We start from the raw sequence: 13444 nt of genomic DNA on the forward strand, positions 1-13444 counted from the left end.
TGCATGTCAATCGTGGGGTCTAAATAATACACACTGAATGAGGTTCACAGCACACAAATGGGAATTTAAAATTATAATTTGCCTCCTTATGACACTCACATCATCCACACAGATGAGTTCACGCAACAAGTGATTGATAGGTTGCAGACCTGTGAGAGAGTGGAATCCTCTGGCATTCTCCTTCAGGGAAAGTAAAATTAAGACAAAAAACTAACACTAAACAAGCAGTGCAAATAGTTTTTGTTTGGTGTTTTACCTACTTAAACAGACTTATCTTCATCTAATACAACAAATATAACTTTTTTTTTCAAATGCCAATATATGTTATGTATGAATCCTTTAGTCAAATTCTCAGTATCTGTAGATTAATAAATGACATAGGGAGGTCTGGATTTTGGGCAAGGGATGAAATTAAATTATTTATTTTTTTTTAGTTCAAGACATTTTTATTATACTTTTTATAAATCTACATTGTGTTTTATACACAATATATTTAAGTCTTATAAATACAAAATAATTTAAATCTTATTCAATGAAAGCAATATAACCAATACACTCTTCTTTATCATAACTGTCAGAAATTCGACAAGTGTTTGGTCGACACTGATTGCTTTTGAATTTTCATTTAAAGTCAAAATATTCAGTAAATATATCTCTAGTCAGGGACCGATTTTAATCCATGCCACACGACCTATGAAAGATCTGACACCTTAATGCCCCCTGACACGCTAATTCGTCAGGTACTTACTGTATGTTAAACACCAGAGGGAGCTACATAGTCCATCTTCTGCCCTTTAAGTTTTACTTCATTACTTTATTAATCCTGTTATTTCAATAATTGGGTATCGATAGATGAAGTTGAAGTTTCTCATGGTGAAATATGCGATATCGTAAATATACAGAGCTCCAGTAATAATCTGTGGAAAAAATATTTTTTTGCAATTTGGTACTATAAATATGATTAATATTGCATCCTAATCAACATCTTTGTAGACTAAATCATGCGTATTCGGGAATTCATTCAATGGGTAATGGATTTGTTTTAACTCATTATTCATCGTCTTGTATCACAGAAGTAATGATGAACTTTTTATCTATTCAATCACGCTGTTTGTGTGTTTCTCCTTTATAATTCCTTTAATGGTCTGTACTGATGTACAACATACGCATTATTGTAGTCAAATCCAGCTGTGTGGGTATACATATATGTTTTTGATCTATTTTTGAAAATTCACTTGCACATTTTAGGAATTGAAATAGCAGGATGTAATCCTAAACTTACTATACTTACTATAACTTATTATTGTAGTTTCTATTTTTAGATTGTTTTTAATCATTTCCTCATACTACATAGTTGAATTTTTACAACAGAAAACCTCTTATACTTTAAAACTATTGTCAACAAATACATAAAAAAAATATTTGTTCACTGCTTTGGCACCCCTCTCCTTAAAGATAGGGGGAGCGTTTTCACTGAACTTGAAATGAGGTCTCCATTGACATTCCACACAATTTGAAAGCACTTAGTCCGACGCACAAAAGTGTGTCCGTCAGACAGAACTGTGCTGTGATGAAGAAGGTGTAAAACTCAAAATGAAAAGTGTTTCGTTTTTTGCACTCATAGCGTTGCTATGGCAATACATTCGAGCTCAGCAAAGGGGTGAGTGGAACATTTACCAATGTAATCGCTTTACTTCAAAACTAACGTCTCCTTGCGGTACAAAATGTCTTTGATGTCTTAGAACAGACTTTTTTTTTCTGGAAGCACTCTTCTCTAATATTTTTAAAACGTATTCTAAATAGGTATGCTGCATTTATTTATATATAACTAAAGTGCAAAAAGCAAACTGCGGCTGACAAGAAATTCGATTTAGACTATTCTGACTTAATTTAAATATTTACATTATGCTTTCTATTTTGTTTTGAACCCTCTAGTTTTGTAATCACCGATTTATGTTGGTTATATATTAGAATTGGTACTTTTAAGCTGATGTTGAAATAAACATCAGTTCAATGTGATATTAGCCTAACTTGAAGAAGTCATGGAACTTGATCCAGGTTAATGCTGACCCCTTGCCCATTAGTGAATACCTCTGTAATTAAAATGAACTTTATTTGAATTTGCTAGTTTAAAAGTAAGCTTCATTTTCACTGAAGAATACAAATGTAGACTAGAGTTCTTCTGAAAATACACACATTTTACCCACATGTATATGAGTACAGTGCATTCCTATTAGATACACGTGCATTTAGTTGATGATAGCTATCCTGTGAAAAGAACATTTTGATAAGACATCTATAGTAATAGAGTAATAGAGGTTAAAAATACTCATCACAATCTGTAGCAGGTATTGTAGTAGAACTGAGTAATTTACATTGTTATTGCTTTTATTTTTGTTTGTAATAGAAAGTTAGAGTATATACAATACCCCAAATACCTATTAATTGCTGATGCCTTCTTATGAAACTTAATGTATACAATGTTCATGATCATTCCTCATTTATACAATAGTTTGTCTCTACTTTTACTTGACCTTCCTGTCACTGTGTTCTCCCATATTATTACACTGCTGTCCTTGTTAGGTGTTGCATATTAAGTAATTATTAGGGCTACATGAGTCATCAAATGACTGAAATATCTATAATTGTTTTTCAGAATGATCAGTTAATGTGCTCTATTTGTATATTACTGGGCACTTTTTTAATTTGTCAAAGAATAACAAACCAAACAGAACAAATAACATTCCCCTGTTCAACAGATTTGTTAATATAGTGTTATAGACCAGAAATGACTTCATATTATTCTGTAAGCTAATGTAAACAAATTTTACAAAGGAAATGGTTTGTGATTAAGCAACAGAATGGACACAATAAACAACGTACAGGATAATAAATCTCCAGGAACTTATCAGTCTAAGTCTTCCCAGGCTTCTGCCCTCATAAAGTGACATACTGTATACCACATATACCCATTAACAGGTGCTACTTTTGTGTGATCAAGGAATGCAAAGCAGCTGCTCAGAACTAATTTTAGATAGGTGTAAGCAGAAGACACTGTCATTTTGGACAACATCTAAATACAGATACAAGAAACAGAGGTAAAGGGTTGTACTACATGTGTCGGTTTCAGAAATCCCCAGTATTGTATTTTAATAAACAGACATGTAAAGATGTAATAAGAAATATTGAGATATGAAAAAAAATAATGTAACTTTTTTCATGAATCTGAATCTAAATTCATGCTGTTAGTTTCTTAATAAAATAATGAACATTTGTTTATCTGAATAAAGAAGCAGCACTGTACATAACAAAACTCTTTCAATTTGGCATTGTATATTGTTAGTTTGATTATATTTGCTTCAAACCAGTTTGCAAACAACATTTTGAATCTTCAACTTTGTATGTTTTTGTTTAATTTCAAAAACATTATTGTTGGCAGTTTTAAATTTTTTAGAGTTAACACCAGTGGAATCATGCCAAAAATACAATCTGTGTGAATAAAGTCTTAGACATTTTATACACAGTTAGGCATTACAGTATATAGTGGTTATAAGCAACAACAGTTTATTCAAATCTTCCTCTAACATTTTGTTCTGTTATGATACATTTATTTAAATTGGTTACTTTGGGAGAGTAATCTTACATTACATTGTCATTTAGTAATCTTAATTACATTGATCAAGAACTTCAAAAGTGTGATCAAACAACTAATTCTAAGCTATATACCGTATGAGCAGCCAACATGAAGTGCTATAGTAGCTGATCCATCATCTTTACCAATCAAATATAACTGATTCGAAGTCATCTATTTCTTGTCATTAACATTATTTGTTCAGTTCTATAGATCCATAAATCTAAATGACTGCTCCTGATGCTATTTAATATAGATCCATCAGGTTGAACTGTTACCTTAAAATGAGGAATGTTAAATGTTAATAATGAAGATCACTATAGAATTGTGTTTCTGTGGACAAAAAGGGAAAAATTTGTGAAAAGACTCGAACAACTCAAAATATTTAAAACCTTTCACACATCAAACATCACATCATTATGAAGATTTAGTGTTTACTAAAAAATTGACAAAATATAAGCTCTATTGTGTGCAATGTCAAGAAGCGTCAGAAGCTGACATTTTGTTTGAAAGATGCTGTTTCAAACAGAATGTTCTTAAACAAATGCTTTGCAGAAAAATACAGCTTTAGTGGTAGCAATAAATAGCTTGAGTTAAGAGATATGTATTAAAAACCTGGAATTCTTGGGGGCAGAGCTGTAGGCATATTGACTGTAGACTTGACAAATTGTCAGAATTTATTAATAGGTTTTCTTTGCCCAAAGTGTGTTATGTTTGTCATAAAACTGGAACTCATTGAACCTACTAAATGTGAATGGAAAGTAGAATCGTGCTACAGAAATGGTTAAAGCACTGTTGATGTTTAATGTACAGGACGTGCTTTATCTTTTCTAAATATAGAAGCACATGCTGTTAGTCCTTTCAAAAATAATTTAAAAATTAGTGTCTTGAAGACACTGGAAAACTCAATAACATCAGATGAACGTACACTTCAAAATAATATATAGCCAAGCAAAATCCCTTCAACCCAATTGTGTTTCATCTGAGATAAAATACATATGGGATGAATGTTGATAAGAAGACAAAGATATCAAAACCTGTGGCTAAATGAAACATGAAAAACCTCTTTGTTGTTGATGTCTTGCTGTAAGCAAGAACCTCAAGAAAAGAAATATTTGGTCTTATTTCTCTAAAAAGATCTGGTAAGTAAAAATGTTCACAAAACAGTGTGCTTAGGAAAGAGTATGCAAATACAATCAATTAATTCTGGTCATGTAAACTTTTGTTTCAAAAAGGAGAATTTTGGAATTTTTGGTTTAAATACTGTATATACCATGCTGATCAAATGAGCATAAGAAAGGAAATCATGTGGTTGCTAGAAGGTAAAGGTTCTCCTTCAACTGTTTCTTGGAAGAATCCAGTGTAGCAGCCTCAACAGAAAGAATAGAAAGCTTGTTCCATACTTCTACAACCTTTGTTGAAAGGGGTGTCTTCTGTTGTAAATTTCTAAATGGGCTTCCATGTCATTCATTAGGCACTTTTTCATACTAAGCACGTGTTCTACCCACTGTTTGGAAAGAATATGCTGTTTGTTAAATATAATGTTAAAATGTAACTTTAAAACTTGGTACTGTCCTTTTTTATGTTCATTTTTCTATCATTGACACAGCTTAACTAGATGTTTAGAAAAAAAATAGATGTTCTCTCATGATCCGAATGACCTTTGCACAGTGTCACACTGTGCTGCGCATGCCACTAGCGGTGGTGCAGCTGTAGAAGAAGCTGGAGCAGATGTTATTTCTGGTTCACAGTATAGAGGTCATTGCTTTTTGGATGATCTTGTGGTAAGACATTGTGTTAGCTACATTCATCTTATGGAGCTTTGATCCTATGAGATTATTTATTTTGAAATATGCCCCTGATGACTGATTTGTTTTTGTAGACTAACAGTTAAATCATTATGCTCCTCAAATTATTAATGTGAAAATAAGATCAAGTGCAACTAAAGAACCAAGACTATGTCTTTAAATTCCTAAACTGCAGAAAGCCACACTTCCACTTCTCAAAACTGTTGATAAGGTGCAATCGGTAAGGCTTGGTATTTGATTAGCAGTTGATTGAAATTTCACGATTGAAAAGGGTAAAAGACGTTATTATTCTCACTGAATTACTTGAATATCCACAATTTAACCTGTCTGGAGTGCCTAGAAAGGAGACATATGAAATGTGTGTGGAATCTTTTCAAAGATGATAAAAAAACGATCTTTCTAAGTCCAAAGTTCAGCTGAAATGGAATCTCACTGGTGAATCAGCATGCACAATTCATCACCAGGCACCTGTTTCCTTTGAAGTCTTGACAGAAAGGCTTGCATTTGAAAAAGGCAATTTAAAATATTGATCATAAAATCTTTAGTTAAAGTTGTAAAGTTATTTTTAGTAACATGGTTTAAAATTGATCTCGCTCGGTTTCTTCAGCCACCAATCCTGCCACCTCCATCTGCTGCATGTTTTCCTCTCCTTATTAGATGTTCTGTTGTTCATTAACTGGGATGTGACTGCCAATCTCAAATAATTCAGCGAACCCGCCAACAATCTCTGCAAGTCTTTTTCCACCGGGAAGTGTGAGGGTTTTCAATTCCATTTGCTACGTTCATTTGCTAACTCTGCATTCCAGAGCACATCCCTCTCCTGGTTTCTCCCCAATGGTACACTGATCTCTAAGTTAACTGTCTTCTGTGTGTGCATGAGTCACAATCTTATAAACATTACTTTAAGAATTTGAACAATCCAAACTTTTTATTATTATTTGGTAGTGTAAGTTAGTTCAAAATATATCATAAGGTATATAGAACTGACAGGGGTTGAACAAACTGAAAGGTCTGTACATTCTGTTACAGACATAAATAGTTTGCTTTCACACAACTATTTCTGAAAAAAAGAATTTTCATGAATTGTAAACAGCTCCTAACACATTAATCATTTCTTCTAGTTGTCTTGGTTATGTCACTCTGCTCTGAAATAGCATATAGAACAAGTTTCCTTTGAATACAATATATTTGAAGGCGAATATTATAATCTTGCACTACAAAAAGTGGAGAAGTGTATTGATGCACAAAGAAAACACAAAGTCATTCATCAAGATGTATATCCAGAGTTATCTGGGTTCATGCACTGCCTTGCAAAATTATTCAGACCCTTCCCTTGGTGCTCCATTTTGTAAAACTGCAAACTGACGCATACACATTTTTTCTTAAACTTAATATTTTATTAAAAACCTGAATGGTCAAGCTGAAGACTTCCAGGGGTAAGATAAGTAAGTAAATGTCAGCAAAAACTAAAGGGGAAGTACAGAAATATATTGGTTTCTTAAATATCAATTTCTAAAACTTTAAACTAGGCCAATCAAGGACCTCAACTTTCTTAGTCTCATGCCACTCCAGTGTAGCTTTAGTCTTGGGTTGAACTCCAGGTCTCGGATCACCATGATTCTGTTTCGAATGTGTAGATTTGTAAACATCAATCATTAATGAAGGACCCTGAAGTTTTTTTCAGAAGCTGTTCCTCCATTTTGATACCCCAATGATCATTATGAGGTAGTGAATGGTATCTTAATGAGATAGCTAACTATTAATTGGAGAGGACCTATTAAATGGGACAGACATGTGAAGTGCTGAGTGACTAATGAAGAAAGAGTGAAGAATTAGTGACATGTTCTAGTGATGTGTGAGAAAAGTTAAGTGAAGAGCAACCAAGAAGAAATTGGATCACGTAGTCTTGTAGAGTATTGTTCATGTAGAGGAACATCATGAAAGAACTAACATCCAAGAGGGTGTCAGAAGGAAGAAAGACCACTTAAAACATAAAAAACCCTAAAGTAACATACTTGCAGTGATGGACTTAGGGTGGTGCATGTGTCAGCAGTTGTCAAAGTAACCTGTTATAACATTGTCTAATAGTACCTAGGACCTCCAAGGAAACTCCTCAGGTCACCATATACCTCCATCTATGGTCATGGGGCTATTACTCTCCCTAAGGGACCATTGGACCATTGGTGCAGACACTAACCTTCCCATGCTGCACCCTTCAAAACTCTTGCTGAAGCAAGGGGTCGACAGTTATCCTCTCATAATGCATTGACTGCCTGACAGCTGAGATGCAGGGACAACTGCTCGCCTGCCTACTGCAAGAGAGGAATGTCTCAACCCAGGACCTACAGATCCTTGCTCTTTCTATCCCTGCTTGTTTCAGAGGATGATGCTGTCTTTGGTAGCCCAAGACAACCTGGGATGGTATTGCTGGAGAGGGATCAGGACTCTCTGACACCAAATCCACTTAACTCACTTTTTCAAAGGATTTCCTTGGCACATATTCTTCTTGGTTTACAATTTTGTTGGTGTTCTGGGAGGGGGATCCCAGTCTGTCCCCAGGGATGTGACTGATCCATGATTGGATTAGATGTAACAGGTAGAGGGGATTTTCTATTTCCTGGTGATGTTTTTAATGCTAATGAAGGTTTCCACCTTTAGTAAGACCGCAGTCTGCTAAAGGACAGCTCTTCAAGGACACATACCACACTACAATCCTTCTGAAAGTATTTACCCACCTTGGATTTGTTCATAATTTGTTATGTTGCTTACTCACATATACATATATTTACATGTGATTTTGTTGTCACTGGTATTCATAAATTGTTCTATAATGTCAAATCGTAAAAATTCTATAATATGTATTATATATAATGTTTGATATTGAATTTAAAAGAAAACACTGAAATGTCTCGATTTGATAAGTATTCATTTGCTATCACACTCCAAATTGAGGCCAGGTGCATGTAATCTCCTGGTAAGATAACTCTAAAACCTGAATGGAGTACACCTGTGGTCAGTACAATTGGCTGACATGATTGCATAAGAAATTCACCTGTCTGTACAAGGTCCCTCAGTGGATATTGCATTTCAGAGTTGTAACCCTTTCGTGAAGACCAAGGAGCTGCCTGTACAATTTTGTGGTTGAGTTGTTATATCTAGGGTATGGAAATATCTAAAGTGTTGAAAGTTCCCAGAAGAAAAGACGTGGACATAATTAGGAAATGGGTAGAATACAGAACCACCCAGTCTCTAGCAAAACATTGGATAGAGAATTGACTGAAACCAAAGCTATTCTGACAGAACTACAAAGTTCCACAGGTGAGATTGAAGGAGAACCCATCTGGAGGACAACAAGCTCTGTAGCCTCTATGGGAGAGACAGAAGCTAGTCCTGATTAAATGCCACTAGAGTTTACAAGAAGGCATGTAGCTGAACGTGAGACCATGTGGAAAAAGATTCCCTGGTCTGATGAAACAGAAATTGAACTCTTTGACCTGATAACAAAGTGCTATGACTGTGACATAAGAAACACAGCTCATCACCAGTAGAATACCATCCCTACCATGAAACATGGTGGTGGCAGCATCATTTTTGCATCAAGGACTGGGGGATGTGTTAGAATAGAGGGAACAATGAATGGATCTACATTTTGGCAAGTCTTTGAGGAGAACATGGTTAAAAAAAACTTCGATTTGGGTGCAGATTTACATTCCAAGAGGACAATGATGCCAAGGAAACAAAGAGACACTAGAGTATAAGAAGACAGATGTTTTGAGTGACCCAGACCCAGACAAAACCCTGACTAGAATTCCATTGAAAATTTGTGGAAAGACTTAAAGATTGCTGCTCAATGATGCTCCATATCCAACTTGACAAAGCTTCAGCAAATATGAAAGGAAATATGGGCAAAAAACACCTGAAATCCAGATGTGCAAAACTGATACAAACATATCCAAGAGGACTCAAAACTTACAGTATTGTTGCAAAAGGTGAATCTATTGAAAGTATTGATACAGAGGGGTAAATACTTCAGTGAGCAAGATATATTCATTTTCCATAAATTTTTGTTACACAATAAACCTATTTTGGCCCTTTAAATTTTTTCATATGCTGTATACACTGACTAGTGAGGCTCAGATTACTGACTTTCCTGATGTATGCTCTGGTGAAATTGGCCAATGCCTTTGCACCTGCCTTCGGACCCCTGTTCCAGCACTGTAAAAAGTGAAAGGACATGCCAGGTCATTCTGTTTGCCAAACAATAAAAAAGGTAAACAGTACATTATATATACAGTAAATACATGTATAGTATTTAAATCAAGGGATTATACTTGATACAAGGGATTATAAATACTATATTAAGGAATTGTACATTTAAAAAATATATATTGTACTACTAATGCTTTATTTACAATGCTGTATACTACTTTAGTCATTAGATTATACAAAAGCATTGCTGGTTTTGAACCAGACAAGAAAAGAGCACGCAGATACATTCCTGGAAGTAAAGGAAGGTTCTACACTGACAGGCTAACAGAACTAAATCTTCTTTCTGTTTTAGACAGAAAAGACTATGACAGAATCTGGTTTAATATTCATAAATCCCCAAAAGCTTTGACAAAACTTACACAATGAACTTTTGAAACACAAACCAGTTAATTAATTGATTATACCTAAATATGAACAGAGGCTGCAAGTGGAAACTATGTGGAAATGCATTTAAAACTTGAGAACAGGAGGCACTTTACACAAAGGATTATGGGACTACAGTACGGGGTCATGCTGTTGAAAAATGAATGAGAGGATCTGAATTAAACTCTTGGATTCATCATGTTCCTCCATTGTCTCTTATTGGGTTGTCTCTAACTACCTGACTCCCTGGCTCAGTTTCAGAGCCACCATTTTGAAGCATGTGTCCTGGCCCTTAGGATGTATATCACTAGATATACAGTACTGAACATGCAGTAGAAACACAAAGAGAACACAAAGTAACTACTCAATTGAGTTCTTAATAGTCAGGAGTATTAGAAATAAAATGCAACAAATAAAAGCCAGTGCATTAGTAAGTAATTACATTATAATTGGAATGTTGGTTAACATGGTGTCAAATAGAATTTTAGAGGATACACAGCATTTGGACTAGACAAGAAAGGTGGAAGAGACTCAGGATCTATATGGGTTACACTAATAAAAACTATTCACATTGGAGTATGCTACGGACCACCTCATTCCATTATTATTTACTGCATAATGCATCCTTATATAATGAACTCATCACTTCATACAGTACATAAAGAAGAATCTCACAGGAGATTTTAATTTTCTTTATGTAGATTATGGAAAAAAATATATAGTGAAAAAAATAACAGAGCTGTCAGCAGCTTAACCTGAAATGGGAAACATGATTAATGATTGCTTCCTTACTGGGTTTCTGAGAACATCGACTCGAGGGAATGTCTGTATTGATCTAGTGTTTCCCAGCAATCAAGATCGAGTGAGGAAAACAGAGGTGAGAGTTCCATTAGGGAACTGCAATGATAACACAGAATTCTTTGAAGTATATTTTGGAACTGTACAGGTTGAGGCCAAAAGAAAGGTTTACAATTACAGGACAGCACACTATGAAGGAATGAGACTGAAGATGTTAAGAAGCAAATTGGGACAGGATAGATCTTAGAACAAACACACTTTAATGATGGGGAGACTGTTAAGAGTAGCAGCAGCAATGAATTAAGGGTACAAATATTAATTAGGTCTTCCACCAATCACAATATTGCAGTACACAGAGATGCTCATTCCAATTTTGTGTGGTTATTGGTCAAAGTTATTCAATAGTCAAATTAATGGAATAGGAAAAAATTATATATTTATATATTTTTAGTAGAGAATGGATCACAGCAGCATAAGCATATTTTAATAGCAGACTAAAAAATCTGAAATAGAAAGCAATGGTCCGAATGTTTTAGTAGATGGATAAAGAATAACGAATGAATAAAGAAGGATGGTATCTATGTGGCATGTTCTTGGCTGTGTGTACCCTGTGATGGACTGGTGTTCTACCCAGGGTGTATCCTGCCTTGTTCCCAATGCTTCTTGTGACAGGCTCTGGGCCACCGTGACCCTGAATTGATAAGCGTAATTGAAAATGATGATGATGAAATAAATAAAGAAAAAGGAGAAAGTGAGCACTGTGTAAAATGGTTCATTCATATCTATGTCAAAAAGGTGGACTGCATGCACACGTATTAAAGCATATAATAATTGCAATGAAAGCTAAAATGATAAAAGTTTATTTTCTTTGTACTTTGTAATCTTGGTGCCAGTGGGCACCCCTTCACTTCACACCAACTGTAACCTGGGACATGGGTTTTACTGGTTGTTGTGAAGAGATGCTACTTATAGTTCTGCAAATGAGCCTGTTTGAATGGTGGTGGCATTGTACCACCTTGAGGCAGAAGGTATAATTCTTGCTGGCTTGCGGAGTGACATGAATTGCGGACACACTGACGTTTCATGTGCTCACCATTCACTAGCTTGTTCAGTGCATGTAGAGTGGTTATTGGTTTGTTTTAGTGAATGTCAGTTGTGTCTTTTTCCATAGTCCAAAAGTGGGGGTCATAGGCACTTCCTGTGCTTCTCGATGAGGGAGCTACTGTTGTGTTGATCATTCTACCATTTAAGGTACAAGAGCACAGTACTGCCTCTACCCTCTCACTTAAAAGAGTACAAAACATGTATGAGAGTCTAATTCTTTTAACTGTCTCTTATATACTCTGTCTTGATATTGTCATGTGATGCACGCATAAATCTATATAAAAGCATTAGAGCATAGTTTATGTATTAACTAGAGGATATGCATCATTGCAGCTGAATAGAAACTGACTGCTAGAGTGTTACTATAAAAGCTTTTAAACCATGTTCTGGTTTACAAGGTAAAATTACCATATTTCTTTTATTTTAAAAACTAAAAAAGTTAAAGGCATTCACTTTATATCTACCTGTCATAAACCGTGTGTAGTTGTTTTGTGTGTCAAGTATTTGTTTAGAAAAACTCCTTCGAAAACACAAACGTGTGATTTTAAAAGTATTAATTCCCCCTCTACCAATAACTAATTAAGTCTAAAACCATATGTTTGTATCTCAGGGCACTTAATAATACATAGCTGAAGCACTGTTAATGCTCATGTTTATGTGAGGTTTATGTCTCTTTAAGAGCCTGTGGTGTGTGGATGTAGGATTTGACACTTGAGAGAATACAGCTGGTGCACCGGCTTCTTCACCAGGAGCCTTTGGCTGACAAAAGTGCACTAGAACCTTTCACTGTGTGCTTAATTATATTCAAAAATATGTTTTTATAAGGTTATACCAGAAACACTGGCCAAAAAAAAGTGAAAACAAGGATCAATGGCAAAAGTTTTAAGACTCAGTGAATGCATTTAGCTTAAAGAGATGATTAATTGCATAAATGAATACTTAAGTGTACTGACATCTGGGAGATGTTTTAAAGCAAAATGATAGACAAGAAACTCATGGCTCTTTGTTTCTCTTGTGATTTGTATTCTAGGGCCTCTTACATCAGCCAACTCCTACCTCAGGGTTTATTTTAATGTGATTTCCAATTGCTTCACATTAAGAATATTGCTGTAACAGCAAATAAGGGTTTACTGAAACGTCTGTTGTAGGCATTTACCACTGATATATTGGAAACAAAGTACACAGGGAAGTGGAATGAGCTTTTAACAGATTTGTAATGTGTACTGTGCTATAGGTATCAAGCACATGTTTCACAGTATTTGTTATTTTCACTAGAAAAAGGAAATTACACACTTTTCAAAATAATGTCACAAAGCTTTTATTTTAAATGTGATTCATTTTTACTTAAGATATTAAGCAGGATTAAAATTAGATTTTGTCATTATTGTCATCGATTGTTTTAAAAGTAAGTTTTGATTAAATTTGAGAGGCTATAAATATAAATATACTGATGGAAAAAAGAAGCGCAACA

The 13444-nt window shown here is 34.8% G+C and overlaps 1 protein-coding gene across 8 annotated transcripts in view; it reads left to right on the forward strand.

The window, feature by feature from the left end:
- Nucleotides 1–1507: 1507 nt before the first annotated feature.
- lama2 (laminin, alpha 2) overlaps nucleotides 1508–13444 on the forward strand; it is a 203708-nt gene continuing 191771 nt past the window's right edge. For 5 of the 8 annotated variants that reach the window (XM_088626879.1, XM_088626882.1, XM_088626883.1 and 2 more), the window contains exon 1: nucleotides 1508–1660. In XM_088626879.1, coding sequence (XP_088483005.1) covers nucleotides 1594–1660 — 67 coding nt within the window. In that variant the 5' untranslated portion in view covers nucleotides 1508–1593. The remainder of the gene's footprint in view (nucleotides 1661–13444) is intronic. The other 3 variants (XM_088626884.1, XM_088626885.1, XM_088626887.1) reach the window with 1 other exon arrangement.

This window comes from Lepisosteus platostomus, chromosome 3, assembly GCF_059453375.1.
Source record: "Lepisosteus platostomus isolate fLepPlt1 chromosome 3, fLepPlt1.hap1, whole genome shotgun sequence".
Classification (NCBI taxonomy): domain Eukaryota; kingdom Metazoa; phylum Chordata; class Actinopteri; order Semionotiformes; family Lepisosteidae; genus Lepisosteus; species Lepisosteus platostomus.